At 39.7% G+C, this 22946-nt stretch overlaps 1 protein-coding gene across 1 annotated transcript; it reads right to left on the bottom strand.

Annotated features, from left to right (window-relative positions):
• Positions 1–3571: 3571 nt before the first annotated feature.
• On the bottom strand, positions 3572–22217 carry LOC121297557 (rho GTPase-activating protein 24-like). Its single transcript, XM_041223917.1, has 7 exons — positions 21915–22217; positions 20028–20235; positions 17655–17787; positions 11502–11575; positions 10199–10320; positions 7084–8116; positions 3572–4017 (listed from the first exon to the last, which is right to left on the bottom strand). The coding sequence occupies exons 1-7, from the start codon at positions 22009–22011 to the stop codon at positions 3744–3746; spliced, it is 1941 nt and encodes a 646-aa protein (XP_041079851.1). The 5' UTR covers positions 22012–22217; the 3' UTR covers positions 3572–3743.
• Between the last annotated feature and the right edge of the window lie 729 nt (positions 22218–22946).

Raw genomic sequence — 22946 nt, 5'->3', positions numbered from 1 at the left:
AGTTTTGTATTTTTAATAATCATTTAAATGCATGAAACTCTGAGGCACTGACACAACAAAATGTGAAAAAAGTTCAGGGTGTGTAGACTTTCTATAGGTCATTCTATGATTGTAAGTGTATCGCCAGCACGTTAAATTGCACTGTAAATGTTTAAAGAATATCTGAACAAGTTTGAACTGGGATCTTTAGCATTTGTGTAACTCAAGATCTAATCAAAGAAAATGAGAGTTGCCAGAAACTTTTTTTTTTTTTAGTAACTTTGACAAGTGTGACTAGGATGACTGTAGTGGTGACGTCAGACCTGGAAGAACACAGAAACCAAAACAGGTAATGGCGGTGAACCTGAGGCACTACGACGCTGATGACTTTATTAACTAATAAAACAAAAGACTTGAACAAACAAAAGACACAAAACAAAAGGCGCGTTGGCCAAACAAACAAATAATAAACAGCAACAAAACTAGTATTGTGCTGGTGTATAAACCATCATGCTAGCAATTATTATATTCCTTTTACACAGACTTACATCTCTCCTCTTACACTTCACTCCCAACGCAGACAGCTGCAGGTTTTATATTCTGGCCGAGGGGTTAACTAGCTATTAATTAAATGATCTTATTACCCCTCAGCCATAGTCTGCACAAGATTAAATAAGGATGTGACTGTCAGCTAGTTAAATAATCAGTAGCTGAATAGTTACGCATCCTCACAAGGTTTTTAAAAATAAAAGCAATAACCATTAACATTGAAACCCCTTAAATTAGGATGACAAAAAAATACAGACCTGATTATCCCATGAAAAGAAATGGCAACTAAAAACAGCACAAAAAAAAAGATCATAAGAACAACTCAAACCATTTGAAAAAAAAAAAAAAAAGGTATTCAGTTGAAGTTGGTTGTTCCCCCAGCTGGGAGCAGGTCGTGTTTTTGGCCGTGTAATTACCCCGATAGAGTGCAAGTGGGGTCAGTATCACATGATCCTTCTATGATTTAGGAGCAGTCACATGGTCAAAAATATGGCCTGCTACAAGCAAGAAACATGACTAAAAATGGAGCATCAGAACGGCATGCATCTTAGATGGATTGTTAATCTTAAATCCCATTGAATGGTAACAAATGATTGTGAAATCTTGGTATGTGTATTTGATTCAAATTGAATATCCTGACTGTGTTGTCTGTGAATGCATTTACAATAAGAAATCCATAGTCAATCTTTATCTAATAATCCAGGTGCCTAGGACTGCATTTTCTGTACCATTAGGTCAGAACACCAGGGTGAACTCAGTTTTTAATGAGGAAGGAAATATCTTTAGTTGTATGTTGTGGTGACAAAACTAATCATCAGTTCAATAAATTAAACACCTGACATGACAATCATAGCCACATATTTATATCACACTCCAGATAACTGCCTGCAACCACAACAGGTACTGACACATTTCATAAACCTGACCCATATATACCCAAGCTCAAACATTACCCAGTTCTACACGGTTACCTGACATTATTAACTGCGCACTTGTATTTTATGTTGTAAGAAGGATAGTACCTTATTAGCTCTTGGGAACTGCAGCATTTTTTAATTTCAGTTTTATGTCTAAACTAAAGCTGAATTATCTTTGAGACTGAGTGCTGTAGCGGTAAGCAGATTTTAAGATGATGGAATCTTGTCCCCCACCAATAAAACAATTGGGGCATGTAAACAAACTGGAGATGCAAAGGTCTACATTCTTAGAGTGCAAAGAAGGAATGTATGAGATGTTTTCTAAATCTGCACACAAATGTGGGCTGTAGCTGTAAAGGGTTTACTCTTATACAGTATTCTCGTTTTCACACCATTAGGCCCTGGTGCTTTGTGTAGCCTGCTTCTCCTCCTGTGTGATGCTGTTTGTAAAGCAGGTGCAGTAGAGCCTGTTACTGCTTTCAGTGATGAGAATAAACTGTAGCAACCACAAAAACCTTTAACAGTCTTTGTTTGGTCTTTGCCAAGACAATAAAAAAGACTGATATTCAAAAAGTCAAGCTATGTATACATATATCATTTATATACATTATTTTACCTACCAGTAGTATTTCCTGATAGTAGTATTATTGGTGACCAGTTCCTGTCTGCCTGTCTGTCCCAGACCGGCTTAGCTGCCTATGGAAAGCAACAGGGCTGATTTCAAAATGCTTTCAACTGCCAGGTGGGAACAGGGAATAATACTCCACTGACCTGGAGTAAATCAAAGGCTTATGATTTGAAAAAAACATTCCAGAATCTTAAAATCAAATAAAACCATTTCTAACATTTCAGGTCTTTTGGGTTTAGAAATTGTATATAAGAAAAATTAGAAAGACATAAGAAAGAAGAGGCCATGCGGCCCATCAGTGATTATCCAGTTTCTATTACAGTAGCTGATGGATGTCAGAATTTAGTCTAGTAGTTAGTTCCTAAAGGATCCCAACGACTCAGTAGCAGCAATGCGGCTTGGTAACCAGTTACATAACCACACAAAGGTGCCTCCTACCCACTCTGTTTCCACTGGTCCTAGTCTGCTATGCTAACTTTGTTGACTTAGATTTTAAAAAACTTAAATCAAATCACTCTAGGTTGTAAAACCTTTCAACCTATCAACATACCTCTTCCTTTTAGCTCCTTTGCATTGTGGGGGTCAGGACTGAACCGTAAGTGCCATCTCACCAGTGCATTATACAACGCCATCATAACCTATTGCTGACCATGTAACCAAGCATTCCGTTAGCCTTTCAACTGCTCCCCACACTGCCATTCAAAGGTCTTTCTCATACTGGGCCTGTTATAGCTCTCATTTGGCACTTGTTTCCTACATTTTTGTGACTGATTATCATTTTACGTGAATTTTGTATTTGCTACAGCCAAATCGGTTCAAATTTTGCATTGTATTTTTAAAAGGAATTGTAAATTCAAAAAGATTATAATACGTCATAAATATAATCCTATTTCCTTCAGTCAAACAAACCTATAATTTGCTTATTTAATTTTGATAAAGTTCATTAGCATGTCTAGTTATAAGTGAAAGGGGGAGTGGGGGATTGCTGTTGCAAATCTAAGGAAAATTGTTGGAAAAGTCATCTGCATAGCTTGGATATCCAGTTTTGTTAGTCAATAAGCACTGTTTCACTATAAGTTGAAACTAGAAGTTAGCTGTGTGAGCGCCTCTTTATATTTCTACTGGCTGTAACTACAATGAAACTTCAATATTAAGAGCAGTAAAGGGACCAACACAACGTGCCCTTACTACCGAAGGAACAGAGTATTCTTAAACCAAAATCATATTGACTGTGATTATTTATAAAGTTAGTTTATCTTATTTACCATTATATATATTAAGATTCTATATCTAATTTAAAAATATATATATATATATATATATATATATATATTAGGTTTATTAGTTTTGTTCTGCACAAAAGTGTTCTAATTGACTTACTGTTGAAAGTTTCCATTATATATATATATATATATATATATATATATATATATATATATATATATATATATATATATTAATCTAGTAATATGTAATATTTAACCAGAACCCACTACATTGCAGTCACCTTATTTACCAAGGTTTTAGTGATTACATGTCATCAAGCACTCAGCTGTGAGGTAAATGTGCATTTTATTTCTTCTTTTTTAGGGATTCTAGGTGTTGCACCTTTCTGCATGGAGAAAGCAGTCCCATAAAAAGGTTATGGGCTGAGATCAAGTATAAAATCATTAAAAAAAAAAAACTCTTTGGGGACCATGAAGGGCTGTCTGTTTGTTTTCAATTCTTTCAGTCTTCTTCCCTTCACTGGTGAGATCCCCAAAGGTGTCAAAGAATTCCTCCATCTCTCGCTGCAGCATGGCATTGCGTTTCTCAGCGTCTGCTTTCTCCCGCTCCGCGTTCCTCATTTTAATCTCCACAATGCTGTACCACTTCCTCTGCTGCTCCAGGTTCAAATGCAGGTTCTTCACCTCCAGCTCCAGCTCCTCATTGCGCTGCTCCACACTGTCAATTACATTACAAATGTACAACTCACTCTGGGAGCTATTACATTGGTCTCAAAGTGCTACAGAACCCCCTACAGTGTTTACAAGACACATAATACTATCCTTTGCTATATCGGCTGTTGTCCATATTGTAGCATTCTTTTTCATCATATTCACAATAGTTTAGATTTTTTTTTTGGTTTGTTCACACATCATAGGTATATAAACTGGGGAACTGTTTTTTAAATCAAAAGTTAACAAATAGCATTTCATATCTCAAGTGTTGCAAAAACCCCCTTTGCTGTATCCTGTGTTGACCATATCACAGCAACATAACACTTATCGTTCTATTCACACATCAAAGGTAAATCAACTGGGAATTTCATATTTTTAACTTTACTCAGGAACATTTGACAGGAGAAAGCTTTAAAGGTCTACATTCTTAGAGTGCAAAGAAGGAATGTATGAGATGTTTTCTAAATCTGAACACAAATGTGGGCTGCAGCTGTAAAGGGTTTACTCTTATACAGTATTCTCGTTTTCACACCATTAGGCCCTGGTGCTTTGTGTAGCCTGCTTCTCCTCCTGTGTGATGCTGTTTGTAAAGCAGGTGCAGTAGAGCCTGTTACTGCTTTCAGTGATGAGAATAAACTGTAGCAACCACAAAAACCTTTAACAGTCTTTGTTTGGTCTTTGCCAAGACAATAAAAAAGACTGATATTCAAAAAGTCAAGCTATGTATACATATATCATTTATATACATTATTTTACCTACCAGTAGTAAGCTGAGACATGTTTTTTTTCTCCTGGTGATCACTCCTGAGTAAACATTGAGAAATGTATCGCTCCGGCTGATTTATGACCCATGATGTGTGATTAAAAATGACAAGAGTCGGCAATATGTTTAAAAATATAACAGTACAAACAACACATTTTTCTTGTAAAATGTGCATGTTTTTTTTGTAACAGGTAATACTGCTGACACATGGCTCTTTGTGTAACCAACATCTTTGGCAGTGCCTCTAGTAGAATAATTTTAGTACACACTGATGTATCTGACATTGTTAATTTATAATGCCCCAATGTTAATAAAGCAACTACTTGACTTGAGTCGATTATGTGAGGTGTATAATCCAAACTATAGTAAGTAATGTTAAATGTTAGATCTAGTACTGTATACTCACCAATGAGGTAATTGTGCTTGGTAATTTTTGTATTGCAGGGTAAGCCTGTTTCTAAGTGTTATATTTAACTGACAGAACTCATTCCCACACAGCAGCTACTGCTATAAATACCAGCATTGCTGAAAGCAGAAGCATGCATATTAGCTGCTCCTGTTATGTGTCCAATGGAATTCTTCACTCCCATCTCAAATATAGACATTAGAAGGGAAGCTATAAACAATACTCCATATCAGATACTCTTCAGACGAGACACACTGTATTTTGCCCATTTAATAAACATTAGGATAAGGACTTGCATGTTTTATCATTTAAAGAAATACTGTCTACTAATTGCATTGCTAGCTTTAATTAGGAACTCAGTTGTGCCTCCTCAAACTAGCATGTTTCGATTGGGTAAAGGACAAGCAGACAATACAGGGATTGGTACGCAAGACTGGTTATTGCAGGATGTGTTTTCTGTAATGTATACAAACTGCATCATCCTATTGAGTTAGTTTCAATCATGATTGACAAAACAATCCGATTGACTGTGGAATGATAGTAGATATCTGTAACAGGGCGAGCAGCCCTGTACAGTGTATTTTTAGAATATCTTAGTATTTTGTGTTTGTATTATGATTTATTTATTTGTTTATATATATACGTACGTAAATGACGGCGAAAGCCGTGCGGTTTTGTTTATTATGATTTATTTATTGTATATGACGCGAAGTGCCATGTGTTTTTGCTATTGTTTTTGTATTATTTTGCAGCGTGAATGGGAATCCCCATCCACATTAAAAACCCTTGGAGAAGGTGGCCATCTCCCAAATTAATTAAGTGATTCATTTGTTGCTAATCGGGAGATGGTCACCTGTATAAAAACCCTGCAGTTTTCCCTGCTTGTGGTGGGTGTACTGAGGAATGGGAGAGCGAGAGGAGAGAGAAAAGAACTCTAAAACTGAGTATAGGATCAGTGAAGGCGATTGCCCAGCCTGACCTGTGTTTTTGTGTTTGATTTTGTTTAAACCTTTAATTTATTTTTTCTGGTCTGTGAGCAAGTTTATTTTTTAAATATTATTTTTATTTTGTATTTAAATAAATGGCGCATGCCGCGTCTTTGAATTGCAGTTTCCTACCTGTGTGTTTTCAGTTCCTGCTTCTGGCCTGACTTAAAAAGTCCTACAATCTTATTGACTGTAGTATAGGTGGTGCTTCATTTTAGAGAGGCTTCTAGTACAGCTATATGTCCTTCCGTGAGCTGCATGATTTAGAAGATGCATTCCACTCTAAAGACAGTGAACTGTTTATAAAGTATGACACACTGGTTTAGAAATCATGCCATCAGGCTAACCTGTAGCCTGGTTACGTGTTTGTCTGGCATACATGGAGAGAGCGAAGTCACTAAGAAAACAACTGCATTGGAGATGCCTGCTTGTTTACCTGCTATAGGTACATATTACCAGATGTGCCGAAAACCTTGTTCCCTCTCCCTAGTTTATGGTTCCCTGGTATTTTTGTTACCTTCCCGGTAATTTCACTGTACACATGAACTGATAAAGAGATACAAGTGCTTTAGGAAAGTCGAAAGCACTGTTGAAAATGTTTGTGGAGGGGTGTGCAGAGGGGCCAGATAGTTTTGCATAGATTAATGACAACGTTCAGCATGGTTTTAAAGGGGTCAGTATAGTACTATTTTGGAAGCAGATAAATACTTGTCAAGCTTTTGTAAACGTCTTAGTTTTGTAGGCAAACAAATACTGTGGAACAACACAAGAAGACAGATTAGATATAATAACTTCAAACATGCAACCATGAACTATCAGCAATGTGTGATGAGGAAAGCATTACCTACAATGTTTTTCAGTTTAACTTACCTTGGACGATTCTTTAGCTAAAAGTAGTGTTCAAGAAACTCTTACCTTTTGATTTTAGCTTCATACTCAGCCTTCTGTCTGGCCATTTGCTGCTTGAGGTCAGCTAGCAGGCAGAGCGTGGCCGGAGAGTTGCCAAGGTTGTTGTCCTGCGTGGCCAAAAATACTTCACTGCTCCCACTGCTCACAACTCCTGCCCCTAGATTGTCAATGAGTGCTGAGGAGGGTCGGAGTGATAAAGAGGAGGAGAGATTGGGCTCCATGGAACCCCCTCCCGCAGTCCTGGAAGAAGAACAGTGGGAAGCCTCTGAAGTTTCCTCCAGACGGATCTCGCAGGAGGAGCTGGACCAGGAGATGCTGCCCACACTGGTTATGTCCTCCAGGTTAGATATTGGTGGTGGTGGGGAGGGAGGAGTTGGTAACGGTGCAATGTCAATATTGTCGTATACAGAAAATGTGCTTTCATAGGGATCGCTCAGCCTCCGCTCTGCTGAACTGTTAGTGTCTTCATGGCAGTCCTCAACCCAGCTGCTTTGTGTGATCGTTGGAATAGGCCCAGCCTGGGCAGCTGTGGTACAGCTTGTTTTAGCAGGAATGGAAGAAGCTCCTCTTTCAATCCCTGTTTCAGTTTCCAAAAATTGGCCAACCGCACATACCAACCCTGGGCAATAACTGTCATACAAATGATCACTGACACCACCAGGGGAGGGGTCTTCACTTGCCCTATTTTCCATCTTTGATTGGCATCTGTGGCCTGTAGAAGGTATGTGGGACTGCGAGCTGGCTGGCCGGTCCTCCTGTGTTAAATTCCTTGACGATTCCTTCCTGGATGTGAAAGGCAATGAAAACTGCCGGGTCCAGATTCCATTAAAATTTAGCAGGCTGTTCTCAATCTCACAGCCTTGGGAGCCGTCAAGGATGCGGGGCGGAGGTGTCGGGTTTTCCTTTTGGATCCTGGCTTGGCACTGCCGTCCCGCTGGGCTGCTGTCAGCATTAGGGGCACCTCTGCTGGTCTCTCTGATAAACAACATTTTGTGTTCACTGATCAGCACTGACATCAGCTGTTGCACCAGAGCCGTCCCTGTGGGAGACCAACACACACACAGACATAGTTAAAAGGCAATGTGCAAGCTCAATGGCTAATTTGGAGGTGGTGACAGGGCCTCAGTGTCTCCTAAGGTTAGTCAGAGGAAGCCCTGCCTCAGCAACACTCAGCAACAGGCTTTTTAAGGAGGGACTGGACATGGAATTTCAGCTGCAAAGTCAGTGGGCCCCATGCCTGGAAATCAGTGTTGAACACACTGTGTAATTAGGGTCTGGATCCTGTTCTATGTAATTTTACAATACTGTGCCAGGTTGAAACGATAGAGGTTATGCTGTATTTAACATTTCTGTTTTATATTTATACAATATTACCAACAGGAAGAGTTAACCAGAGCAAACAAGGCATTAGGGAAAAAAAACTGCTTCTGCTCACAGTCATGGCTCATGCTAAATAAGGTCAGATCTTTTTTCTTTTTGGAACTTTCTGGAATTTTGTTCTGTAAGTCTTGCAACAAGCTAATGTTAAGCACTGTGTTGTATTTTGGAACAAATTCATGGAAGCACTTTATTTTTTTCTTTTTCATGTTTTCCTTCATCTAAAATGAATCTTGCTCAGTGAATTAGGTTTAAGACATTTTACCAAAGCTTTATAGTTGGTCGCTCAAGCCTGGTACTATTGCTACCCTGCAGCAATAATAGAGAAGACCACTGGCATCAATTCCCAGCTATGCTAATTTAATACTTGTACTATATGCTTATTTTTTCCGATGTGGTCAGGAATCTTGCCAGGGCTACTTCCAGCAGATAACAGTTGATGATAAAGAATTGCTTGATATGGCCTTGTGACAGAAATATAATGAGTTCTGGTTGTAAACCTCTCTCCCAACCTGTGAGGGCACCAAGTAGTGAGAGGGGAAGTCTTTGGACAGGCTGGCCTGACATTTTCATTTCCGGGTCGGGAAGTCGGTCAGCCTGGAAGAAGGAGAGACTCCGTTGCAGGAATGTATTGACCCGGAAGGTAAACGATGTAGCAGCTGCAGGCAATAGAGACATCTGCAATCGTTTACCAAGGGGTCATGCGTGATAGAATAAAGGGGAGGGAGAATCGTAAATCTTTTCCTTCGCTTGGTTTTGTGTTACAAACTGGAAGGACCATGTGATGTTTGTTTTTCGTGTTGTTAGTAATTGTCTTGTTTGTTGATCACCAGACAGCTAACACATATCCGGAGCTGTCGTTTTGGGCCACCCACCATAGCACTAATACACACACACCCCGGACTGGTGACTGTGTTTCAGTATTGTGGGGCGGATAAGGATTATTGTTTGGGACTGTACCCTTTGTATTTGGCTCTGCTCCTTACACATTGTTGTGTATTGCCAGGGCTTATTCTTTTGGTTACCACACCCAGACTGAAAAAAAAAATAAAGCTTTCCAAACCGGATTACAATTGTCTGTGATTATTCCTGCACTGCATCACCTCTGCACCTGTTCACAATCAGCAGCCACTTTGCCAAAGGCCTTTAGTTAATATAGTAAATAACAGTTGCGCAAGATTACGTCACAAATGGATCTTCGCAGCTGAAGTCTCGTGGACATAAGGCACAGCTTTCAGACACTCTTCCATACAAAAAAAAATGTTTTATGTTATTTTGCACAGCTTCTTAGCATGAGAAGGTGATTTACCCTCCCTTTGCAGCACAAGGCGGCAATTTACCTTCGCTTTTTACCAATACGTTTTGGCTATGCACTTCCCATAGTGTGAGGAATGTGAGTGGTGTGTGATGCTGCATCACTTTTTCACCACAATGGAGAAAGGATTTGGAGTTTCTAAACTGTATGGAAATCCTGCCATTGTCAACTCCTTTTAAGATTTTTACAGACTGACTCTTTTTGTTCCAGGCTAAATAGATTCAGTTATTCAGCCTTTCTCCACAGCTCAGTCAATACACTCTGGGATTAGTTTGGTTGCTCTTCGTTGGACTCTCTCCAGGACCATAATGTCCCTATAGTGCTGTGGTGAGAATTGGATACAGTTCACTAATTGCAGTCTCAACTTGATAAATATTCAAAATACAACACAACATGTGAGATTCAGAGATAAATCTTCTCGTTCTATACCTCCAATCATTGTTTCAGGGTTCTCGGCCTTGGGGCGCAGAATGTTTGGTCCGAAAACTGTAGCCAGGTTTGGGGCACTCATTTTGTTTATGTGGGAGTAGAACTGAACTTCATCTAACAACCTAAAACAAGAGAAAAGCAAGAGATTCAAATGCTGTGTGCTTTATATAGGAAGACTATGTAGATTCTTTATATAGGAAGACCATGTGGATTCTTTATAGAGGAAGATCATGTGGATTATTTATATAGGAAGATCATGTGTTTTCTTTATATAGGAAGACCATGTGGATTCTTTATAGAGGAAGATTATGTGGCTTTAACTTCCCATTAGTGTACCTTTAAAAGAAAAAAAAAACACATCAATCCCTTATTTTTGTTATGGTTTGAAAATTCACAGATTCTGTTAATTCACTGTCATATCATACTGACAGTAAATTATACAAGTATTATCATCTGTTCTTTGTTAAGTGAGGAGTTGCTGAATGCTGCCAAGTTAAGACAGGCCGAGACACACTTAGGGTCTGTGTTGGAGAAAAGGGTTAGATGGAGAATTTTACTCTCAGAGTCTCAATAGATATTAAGAAAACAGTAGGCCATGTTTTCTTACACTACCTTAAAAAGGATTAATTCAAAATAACTAGCAAACAGAATGCATTGACTCCAGTTGTGACATCCAAAATGCAGTTGGTTTCATAGTCTCCTCTGCACTATAATACTCATTCATACTCTCTCAATAATGCACAGTCATCATGTATTGAAACAGGATTGTGAATGAAGCGAATGACAATCGCGTGGTTTCAGCGTAGTTCTCGTGCATGATTGAAGTAGTGTGGATTGTGAATGACAATCCCGTGGTTTCAGCGTGGTTCTCGTGCAAGGCTGAGGTATTGTGGATTGTGAATGACAATCTTGTGGTTTCAATATGGTTCTCATGCATGATTGAGGTAGTGTGGATTGTGAATGACAATCCCGTGGTTTCAGTGTGGTTTTCGTGCATGATTGAGGTAATGTGGATTGTGAACGACAATCCCGTGGTTTCAGCGTGGTTTGAGGTAGTGTGCATCGTGAATGACAATCCTGTGGTTTCAGCGTGGTTCTCGTGCATGACTGAGGTAGTGTGGAATGTGAATGAAGCGAATGACAATCCCGTGGTTTCAGCGTGTGTTCACCGTGCGTGATTGAGGTAATATCGATTTGGTATATACAATGCTCCCTTGCTATAAGGCTCTTGATTTGGTATACATGTTATTCCTCTGTTTTGCTGGTTTAAGTGTTGGGAATCCAGCTAATAGAGCCCACTGACCTGCAGATATAATGTAGGAGGCAGAAGTTTGCATTCGGAAGGTGCTGCAAGAGTGTCTTGAGTTCCACCAGCCCCTTTAAAGAAATTAAAATAATCAGACATTGAGAATTATGGGAAGGCAATAATTTAGTTTGATATGGGTATTGAGACTTAACTACAGCACCATTGAACCATAATCATTATTTTGAACAGACTTGTATATATATATATATATATATATATATATATATATATATATATATATATATATATATATATATATAGATATAGAGATATAGAGAGAGAGAGAGAGAGAGAGAGAGAGAGAGAGAGAGAGAGAGACTTTTTGACTTTTAAGATCCTTTATTTAAACATTCCTAATAAAATCCATTAAAATTCAAATAAAGGTAAAACACAACAAAAGTTAAGATTCCTACTGCCTCAGCAGAAATAAAAAAAATCCTAAAATACATCATGCTCTCCTTAAAAACAGATTTTAAACAAAATAAAAGGATCATAAAAAAAAATAAAAAATAGTGTTTTTTCCCTGTAGAAACAGATTAAAGCCAAAATAAAAACACTGTAAAAAAATTAAATTAAAATTAGAACAAAAACTGGAGCTCCCCCTCCTCACTCACAGCACACAAGGTGTCTCCTACACACCACCTTTCCTGAAAGTCCTCCAGGTTACTGACCAGTTTAAAATACTCAAACTCTGATCTGGCTGACCATGAGCACCCTAAACTGAACCACTAAACTGGTCAGTCCAGAACCAGAGAGCTGATTTTTCCTTGTCTTTAAAATAGCCAATTTTGTCTGTCCAATTAAAAAAATAATATGAACACACCTGTTTTTCATTTTAAAACTGTACAGAACCCCCAAAATAAAAAGCTCCTTACTAAAAACAACCCCTACATTATTCAGGATTCCCCCTCTCACACTCACTGTAGGCATGAAAGAGAGTTTCCTCTGCTGAGCAAAAAGCGCACTGCTCACTAATACTGGGGTCCACTCTATGGAGAAACCTGCCTGTGGACATAATACAGTGTAGAATCTTCCACTGCAGGTCCCCCACTCTCTTGGTGAGGGGCGGCTTGTACAGCACCCTCCACACTGGCCTGTGCCCCTCCTCTACAAATAAGTAAGCTCTCCACTTGGAGTCTACCAGACCCCTTAGCCTACTATACTCTGTGGCTTTAACACACAGTTTGTATATATGTTTGCTATTCATTGTGTGAAAGACAATTTTCTCCACATTCTGCAATTTAAGCAAAGTCTCTCCATTCTCTTCACCCCCTCTCCTTCCTCACCTACTGCTGGCAAAACAATCATCCCTGGAAATAAGGAAAGCTGTCTCTGTTCTGTGCCTCTGGACAGCGCCTCCCTCAGGACTGCCTTGAGCCCCTCAACTCACCCATTAGTCTTTCATAAGCCTCTCTGAGTGCCAGCCTAGCTGTGCAGTTAGCTAGGAGGCAGTTAGCCAGCAGGAGAGCTCAAGGTTTAACAGGTGGACCATCCTGGTTACACCTGCTTTTAAAAAACTGGCACAAAGCATCATTGACTGGAGGAAACTAACTGGAAAGAGTGGATTAAAAAATACAGGCTCTTCAAACAGGTCCGGCCCTGTCAAGGACTCCACATCCCTTTCCACCCTCACCAACTGCCAAGCATTTCAAATACTTTGATAAAAAGGAGGAAGTCCTGTTTACATAAAACTGGTGTTCTCAATTAAAAACAGGTGTTTTCCTAACCCCAGCCCCCCAGCTCCAATGAGCCTCCTCCTCAGTGTACAGGAGTCTCTGAACCGCCTGCAGTCTGAAGGCTGCCACCCTGCTGAAAATGCTGACTAGCCCCTGCCCCCCCGGGGGGGTGGGGGTAGTGATCCTCGGGAGGCTTGTGCCACATGCTAGAGGCCACCAAATTATTAATAACAAGCAACTGGCCCTTAAAGGATAGTTGGGCTAGCAGTCTCTTCCATCTCTGCAGCCACCCCCTCACCCTGTCCAACAGACCCTCCCAGTTCTTCTTCATGTAGTTCTCTGTTCCGAGGTGCACCCCCAGCACTTTAATGCCTGTTCTGTTCCATTCCAGCCCCTCAGGCAGGACAGGAGGGGTGACCTCATCCCAGCTGCCCAACAGGAAGGTGTCACATTTTGCCCAGTTTACTCTGGCAGAAGATGCTCTCTGGAACTCATTTAGAGTCTGCTGCAGTGCTTGGACATCTGCATCCCCACTCACAAACACAGTCACATTGTTTGCGTAGGCAGACACCTTCACTGTGGCACAATTATACCCCTGCACACTGGGAAGGGCTGACTCAGCCCATTGTTGATCTTTAAAATATTAAAAATGTTGGAATATAAAAGCCGAATATAAGAGATAAAACCAGGGCCGAACCTGAAGGCCTCCAATGTTTTAAAGAGGTAGGGGTGGTTGACTCTATCAAAAGCCTTCTCTTGATCCAGGGAGACCATTCCTATATTAAAATCAGAAATATAATTTACGGATAAAAAATCTCTTATAAAAAACAAGTCATCAAAAATACAGCGACCCGGTGTACAATATATTTGGTCCATATGTACCACAGTTTTAATAAATGTTTTTAATCTATTAGCGATTGTTTTTGATAGAATCTTTAAATCAAAACATAAAAGTGACACAGGTCTCCAATTCTTAAGCTGGCAAAGGTCTCCCTTCTTGGGCAGCAGTGTAACCACTGCCCTACGGCAGCTAAGAGGCAGTTCCTTGTGGCTGAGGCTCTCTCTCAGAACCTGGAGCAAATCCTCCCCCATTATATCCCAGAGCTGCTTGACAGCGGCGGTCATCTCCTGGTGGGTCAGCGGTGCGTCCAGCTGAATCTGCTCTTCCTCACTGAGGCTGGGTAACCCCTGGGGCAGCTGCTCAGCGTCCTCTAGGTTGCACAGTTCTTTATTATAAAGTTCCTTGTAAAAACGCAATGTCTCCCTGCTGATTTCCTCCCGGTGTGCAGTTTTATCCCACCAGGAGTCCTGATACAGCACAGCTGTTTATTGTCTGCTCTCTTCCTTTCCAGGTTGAAGAAGAAACTGGTGGGGGCATCCATGTCTCTCAACTCCATGAATCTGGAACGCACAATCGCCCCCTTCACCCTTTCCTTCAGCAAGCTCCCCAGCGCGAGTTTCTGCTCTTTTAGTTTCTCCAGGGTCTGTTCTTTAAATTCTGAATTTAAACTTTCCTCTAGGAGGAGGATTTTTGACTCCAGCTCTCTCACGGTTGTGTTCAGTGACCTGGTTTATAGTATATTGTTGACAAAAACATTTTATTTGTATTTTGCCAATGTCCCACCACTGTCTTAAATCTTTACATTGTGCTTTTTCATTTTTCCAAATTATCCAAAAAAGTTTGAATTGTTGCTAGAATTTTACATCTTGTAGTAATTTTACACTGAAATGCCAGTAAGATGTTCTGTGGGGTGCTGATTGAATTATTACTGTAAATAATAGACAGTGGTGGTCAGAGAGACTACTGGGGATGATTCTTGCTTTGATGAATTTATTTAAATCATTTTTAGAAGTATAAAACCGGTCTAGTCTTGCTCTATATACACAGTTTGTGTGATATTGAGACCAGGTGTATTGTCTTGAACTGTGGTGCAGGCATCTCCATATGTCAACCAGGTCACTGGACTCTAACATTGCAGCCAACTCTCTGGAGGACTCAGGATGTGGTTCATCATTATTTTTATCAATATTAAAATTAACAGTACAATTAAAATCTGCTCCTAGTACCACCACATCGTTATTATTAATATTAAAAAGAGCTTGCTTTAATTTTTAAAAAAATAAAATTCGTTCCCCCCCTCTATTGGGGGCATAAATATTAATAAAAACATACACTGTACTGCCCAGTCTAGCTCTTACTTTTAAAATCCTCCCTTTCTCGATTTCTTCCATATCTAATAAAACTGCCCCTAGGCTGGGTTTAAAAAGCACAGCTACTCCTGCACTAGTACTAACGGCGTGACTCATCGCGCACAGCCCCTTCCACTCACCACAGCTCCTCATTCTCCTGATCAGAGTGCGTTTCCTGCAGAAACACCACCCCTGCCTGCTTCTGCTCTAAAAACTCTACTAGCTGTGCCCTCTTAAAAGACTGTCTACAGCCATTTAGATTAAAAGAAACAAAACGCACCTTTCCATCACAGCTAGAAAAACAGACTAAAACAAGTAATAAAAGAGTTTCATAAAACACAGCCATTTTAAACAAGAGATTTTTAACCACTGTTAAGATCCTTCTTAATTTTATGAACAATTTTTTTAAATCTATAACGTTTTGGCTGATCAAATTCTTTTATTGTTGCTTTTCTTGTGATAATGTGAGCGGAGTGGAGAAATAACCTTAAATCAGGGCAAAAACTCTCTATTTGACTCCCCTTTTCCCTTTTGTTTCTGTCATAAAATCATTTACCTGCTCAAGTGTGTGTAATTTTTTCTTACTGACGTGTTGGCTATCAGGGATGTCTGAGATAAGCGAGGAGTCAGGGTGCTCCCCCCTCCATCACTTCCACGATGTCCTCTTGCTTGCCCCCAAGAATGTGCTCCTCCGCAGCTTCATCCGACTCCTCGACACCAGTCTCTGCCGCAGCCGTCACTATTTCAGGCGGCTGAGATTCAGCCACCGGAGAGCCTTGCACCGCGCCCGGCTCACCCTCCGCTATGTTGTCTTCCTCTGCATTGGGAGGGACTGACGCCCCATCTGGAGCCCGCAGTCTCCCTGTCTGCACGGGTTCAGAGTTCTGCACTGGCTGTGCTCTACAATCCGGCAGCTCTGCAGCTTTCTGTTGAAATCTTTTTTTTTTAGCTACTGCCTTGAATGGTTCTTCACCATTCTCAGTAGTAGCTGTATTATCCTCCGAACCCGTCAGTAACAGACTACGGCTGGGTCTCTTTGTGCGAGGCCGTGGTGTTGGTGGTTCTGCTCCGGTTTCCTTCGGCAACTGGATCGCCTCCTCCTCGGTCAGCATGGGCTCGCTCTGCGGCTGCGATGCAGGAGCCGACTCTTCCTCCTGTTCACCCCCAGCACCCCCGACTTCCTCCCCGCCAGCATCGCCCTGATCCTGCCCTGTCTCCGCTCTAGCCTCCTTTCTCGGGCAGGCTTTCCTCTGGTGTCCCTGTTCTCCACAGTAAAAACACCTCATCGTCTCAGAACTGACGAACACTTCATCCCTTTACATTAAAATTCCAGGCTACAATAATGACTTGATTGGGATCTTTTAATAACACAAATGCTTGCCTTCTAAATGACATGACGTGCGTAACGCTGTTATTTTTGCAACCCAGCGGGATTTCCTTAATTGGGGACACAAGTTTACCATAATGCGCTAAATTCTTTTCTAATGGCTCATTTTTTAAAAATGGGGGCACATTAGAAATAATAACTTTTGTTACCGGGGTTACTAGAGGGGAAACCTGAATAAATTCACCTTTTACTGTAACGCCTTCCTCTACTAGCTTGTTTACTAGCGTCACCTCCACTAAAAATATTACCAGCGCTTTGTTCATTCTTGACGCTGAGCTAATATTTTCGAATCCCACCACTTCTCCTACTGCCAGCAGGCACTCCTCCACCGAAACCCCAGGGTCAGGCAGGCAACGGACCCCGTGTCGGCGGGTGAGAGCCCCCAGCCCTCCTGAATGAGACTCCATTAGGGGATCTCCAAACACACACCACTAACCTACATACAAACAAACACCCAAAAAGAACAACTAAGTAACTATCAAAACAAAATAAATAAATAAAGTTTTACATTTCTCGTTCCTACCGCAATGGTGTTCCACCTCTCTGCAAGCCCTTCCCACAATCCTCCATGAGAGAGAGAGAGAGAGAGAGAGAGAGAGGGTGCCCCAATACTTAGAGGGCTTTGCATATTTCAAATATGCCCTTATAGACCTACCCTAACTAAACTTTATTCATAGTATAGAATTACATTATTTCTATTTCTCATAAAATACAGCAAAATCACTAGAAACTATTTCCAACAAAATAAATAAGTAATTTACAAGGAGATAAGTAAATGTCAATTACAGACTGCATCATTAGACAACCATGAAGTCTCCACTGGGAGCTCCACACTATGACTTCATTTTTCTTCTTCTTTTCATTGTTACTACTGCCACTGTTTATACCAGGTGGTACCTGCTCCTTGCCCCCAGCCAGCAGCTTGGCACACAGCAGGAAGTCCTCGTATTTGGAGAAGGGGACAAGCGGCTCAGGCAGCTCTCGCAGGTAGAGCTTCAGAAGAGAAGCCACAGTGTGCACATCAGTGCTGCTAAAAACACAGGAACACGAGGAGCCTTTATTAAATAGGCACTAATAGGAAACAAAGTACAACTTCATAAGTCAATGTTATTATGCACAGGAGATGTGATATCAACTGAGGGATACAAACAGAATTATCCCAAGCATGCACATATGAACCAAGCTTGGTTCGCAAACTGCGTGATGGTTGGTTTTCCTCAACACATGACATCAATTAGTTTTGTACCATCAGTGTGCTATTGTTATTTTCATTTTAACTTGTGGTGATGAATTTAACATGCACTTGTGGTTCTTGTCTACCAGAGCTGCTGCATTCACTTTTAAAAGCTTAGCTAATCAGATGTCAGTACCTTAAAACAGTAGGTCACCTTAACCTACATTAATTTTAGGTATGTAGAAAAGAATTGTCTTTGCAAAGTTTCATCAAATTTGAGTCTCAGTCTACTCATGATTAAGACTCTTTCACAAAATGCATTGAGATTTTGTGAGATTTTGTTTATGCTTTTTTGTTTTCTAAAAAATACGTGAAAAGCTAAAATAAAAAATAAGAATAATGGAAATAATTTGTTAAAATAAATTATTTTTGTGAAGAATTGGTCTTTTTCACTCCAATCAATATACTATGTATTTACCACAGTTTACTCTGATTTGTATGTGTTTATGCTATCATACCTCCCAGGGCTTTACAATACATGCCTATGCTTCTCCACGCTTTCACTATGGTTCAGTACACTTTTCTATGCATTTACTATGGTAAGCTTTTATAAGAGAAACACTTAAATGTTAAATAGTTAAAGGTCATGCTGCCCTTATTAATGTGTTAGTTGAATAACACTATGTAACACAATTTTTGTTCCTGGGTAGTAAGTGTTATCTCCTAATTGCTTATGCCTCAAAAGTATAGAAAATGGCTATTATTCCCCACAAACTTTGCTTTTGTGACCAGGACAGTGATATTTCAAAATATCACTATTTCCAATGGGAAAACGGGCAAATGTGTGTCTTTTCGTTCACATAAAGTCAGTAAAAAACACACATTAATCGAAATTAACATGTATTTATACTAAAGTAATACAAAAATGACTACAAAAGATTTAGAAGAGAGTAGTTTTTAAAGATTTACAATTATACTGTAAATACAGTATAATCGTAAATCTCAAAAAACTACTGACTTCTAAATCTTTTGTAGTCATTTTTGTATTACTTTAGTACAAATACATGTTAATTTGGATTCATATGTTTTTTGCTGACTTTATGTAAGGCGGCAGAAGTCACACAATTATGCAGGATTTTTATGCAGCTGAACCTAACTACAGTATACAATGATATCGGTGGATATTTAAATTTAGGGGCATTTCAGTGCCACTGTGAATTCAACTTGAGGTTTTTTTTCAAATGGAACATGCATTGTTTAATTTGTCCTATTAACAAATGGTTTCTTTGTTTTGTTACTTTTTGCTAAACTACAAAAGGGTCTTAAGTTAACTTGTGCATAGTTGATCTAAGTTGAGCAGTACTGTTATAAAAGGTGCGGACGCTACATCGCACTCTACGTGGAGCCCTTGTGTGGATGTGTTCTATTGGAGGAGCAATAAGACGAGCCCGGAGCAGTTTGGCTTGCTTTATTGCTCTCTAGCCTCAAGCTAAGTACAAACTAAACCATGTGGAGAATGTATAGGTACAGATTTGTTCTTAAATATATTAGTATTATTTGTATTTTCCTGTTAAATTAGTTCCTTACTCCTAATTGCACTCATTAGTTGTCTTTATATTGTATTTTTTTAATTTTTATTATATTCATTATTTTTAGTAATTTTATTGAGGATGCATAAACCCAGTGCGCAGGACATAGCAAAGATGCTGTCTAGAGAATATATCCAGACATATCTAGAGAATTGAAATCCAATTGTGTGAAACTTGTAAAGGATTTGTAATGCCTGACTGTCTAGTAGTACATACATATATACTGTGAATGGGGGCATGTAAGTTACTGGCCAACTTGTTTTATTCTGCAATCATAGTGTGAAGAAGTGTGAACAAGTGTTTTGTGGCTAAGGCACAAAGTCTCTAATTCTTACTGATTATGAAAAAAAACAACAACAGTTAAAATAGTAACTTTGTCTTGTCATGTTGTCTGATGCTGTCATCTATTGAAAACTGAAGAAAGTATATATGATACCACTGCAGACAATACATACCAGATGAAGCCATAGGTGCATGCATTGAATAAATCCTACTTTTAATAGGTACCTGTCAAAGGAGGGCTTCTCTCCCGCATCGAAGGCATCGCGCAGCTCCTTGACGAGGGTAGCCTGCCCTGGCAGTCGGAAGAGCCCCACCTCCAGCAGCCCCCGGCTCCGAATGAATTTAGCACACTGCTCCACGATCAGGGGAGCCAGCTGCTCTCCGTACCGTCGCTCATACTGAACTGTATCCTCCAGCCTCTGCCCAAAAACACCTGGCAGACATTATGCAGGGTAGCAGTCAGTATGTGGATGTATATGTGATTATAGTCAGTGTGTGGGTTTATACACAAGAACATAACATTCTTTTTTGTTCTTTCAGCCTCATTCCGTTAAGCCCTTGGCCTCTCTCCAGGGCCACAATGTCTCTGTGGCACTGTGGTGACCACAATTAGACACAGTGATCTAAATGTGGTCTATACAGGGATGTGGAGTCAGTATGCCACTTTGCGGCGGAGAGCATTCATGCCATTGTGTGAACCCCTCTCTGGAGACAGCCTGTGCCCTTGTGAAGGCAGATAGTTGTCTGCTGCAGGGCTTACATATTATGGCCAGGATGGTAGTCTCTTTTGTTGCTTCCATCTCCTTCTAGCCATGATGACTCTTTGTGTGTATTGTAGAGTCAGGGTAATGATTAATCTGTCCTCAAAATTACATTTCAAAACAATACAACAAACATTGGTTAACATTGGTTAATTTAAAATGGTATCATTTGCAACTTGAATTAAGAACCCATTAATGAATGGCGTGTATATTCACTCATATGCTGATAATGACAACCTTCAGGTTTTTTTCACATCACCCAGCGATCTTACATTTTGCAGGTTGTGACTGTCATGGATCTGCAGGTTTTAATGTCAGTTTGTGTCACTTGGGTGATCTGTTTCACCTGAGTTTAGAGATGCTCTTCATTTACAGTGGCCTGCCTTAGAGTAACGTGTGTATATGTATGTGTATGTATGTGCATACATACACACACACATAGCAGGCAACGAGCACTAAAGAGCAGATTCTGAACTTCGTCAAAAGCACATCAACACATTTTCAAAAGAATAGAACAGAATTTTGGATAACTGTAAAGCATTTAGAATGACTGTAAACATCATAAAAAAAGGTTAGGGAACAGCAACACAAACTAACAAATGTCATCTGAAGCTACTTATTCCTGCACTTGTTATATAAACAGAACACTGCATTCCACACATGAGACTGATAAATGACAACAGTCCTCATTGGTGACTTTATTAGAGCGTCTAGAGCACAGATGTGCAATTTCAGCCCCGGAGGACCATTGCACTCCAGGAATAATCGGTTCCAGTGAAGCCATTACAAGTTCAGGACCAGGATGGAGGTGTATCTGGGTTTATCAAGGCCTGCGCAGGAAAGGCCAGCTTTGCCACGTGATATAGAATAGATAAGCTTTTTATACATAACTAGGTGTCCTTAACTGAACCTTGATGTCTCCATCATAGATTAATAATATTTATTCAAAACAAATATTTACATTTGATTGTTATGCAACACAGCTGAATTGCCTTGATTGCACATGCTGTCCCCTTTTTTTATTTTTACAACTGATCAATTAAATAGACCAATGTATTTGAACATGTACATAATAGAATGATTTAAAAACAAAAGTTGTAGTTTCTTACAGAACTTATGTAGTAAACCTGGTGTTAAAAAAATGACATATTTTATTGATTCTAAACTAGTAGTCTTAGTTATTTGTTAATCATTTCATTATGGAGTAAAAGGTATCTATCAGGCCCAATGATTTGGTATCCCATTGCTTTAAGTTAAGTGAGCACAAAATTGAGTTCCTGAAGCCCAAAGCAGAGCCAGGCCCATTTGTCAACATAACAGAGCTATACAGGGACGTGTTCATGTTACTCACGTCTCTTAAAGCTCAGGCACCTCTTAATCCTCCGGTAGGCTGTGCTGGAGAGAGAGCTGCTGTTTCTGACGACAGAAGAGTGTTTATTTTCTGGCATGACTTCAGAATGAAGCAAAGCCAGACATGGGCTTGCAGTGCAGCTCCACGCTCAACAGAGACGAGACTCCTTAGACGTGCTTCGTCGGGACTGACAGTTTCTCTTTCAGATGCACAGTTCAGACACTTCTCTCTCCCACAGCTTTTAATATCAAAACTGATTTTCTGTTTTGCATTCCTTTTCATATACAATATCACATCTTCCTGTATTTCAATAGAAGACTGTTTAATATATATATATATATATATATATATATATATATATATATATATATATATATATATAAAACGTTATTTTTTATTTTTGTTTAAAAGGAAGTCTTATTTTTGACATGCTCCAGTTTCCAGTTAATTCCAATTCGGTACTTCAAGTACATGGAAAAAGATTGACCCTAAACTTGACTTTGTTGTCCTCATAGTTAACCACTTAACTGCTGATAAGATGCAAGCAGTTTACAATTTCCCAATTTAAACTCAATTCTGATATTGAATTTGCAGGGATTAATCTCGGAGGTCTGACTTCCAGGAGAAGACAAAGCTGTTACTTTTCATTCCAGTCAATGCAATTAGTCTCCTGATTAGGGGCTGCCAATGTCTGAACAAATCACGTTCACTGAAAGGTTGTCTGCACACACGCTGAAGCTCACACAAACAAAGTTAATGAAGGCAGGAAGGTCAAGTCTTTAACAGGAGCATTGAAGTAAAAACAGGTCTTGGAATAAAATGTTCTGGAAAGGCTTCTAAATATGCAATCCTCTTAAAGCAGCTTATTATTTTTTCAATTCCAACATATTTTGTAGCTTTATATGCCCCTTTTAGTTATTCAAACCTGAAATATGATCACCTGTTCAAAACAATAACCAGCCTACTTTCTAAAGTGTATTTTAATGAGAGAGTCACAGGCTCAAATTGAAGATCCAGCTGCTGTTTTGATAA

Source organism: Polyodon spathula, chromosome 22, assembly GCF_017654505.1.
Source record: "Polyodon spathula isolate WHYD16114869_AA chromosome 22, ASM1765450v1, whole genome shotgun sequence".
NCBI classification, from domain to species: Eukaryota; Metazoa; Chordata; class Actinopteri; order Acipenseriformes; family Polyodontidae; genus Polyodon; species Polyodon spathula.
Note: the sequence above shows the minus strand (reverse complement) of the source record. Positions and strands in the feature narration are given on the sequence as shown.

Coding starts and splice junctions, on each gene's coding strand:
- LOC121297557 (XM_041223917.1), bottom strand. CDS start 22,011: ATGCCAGAAAATAAACACTCTTCTGTCGTCAGAAACAGCAGCTCTCTC. Junction 11,576..17,654: donor TGGCTGGGGGCAAGGAGCAG/GTACCACCTGGT, acceptor ATTTCTTTAAAG/GGGCTGGTGGAACTCAAGAC. Junction 8,117..10,198: donor CCCTGAAACAATGATTGGAG/GTATAGAACGAG, acceptor GGTCTCCCACAG/GGACGGCTCTGGTGCAACAG.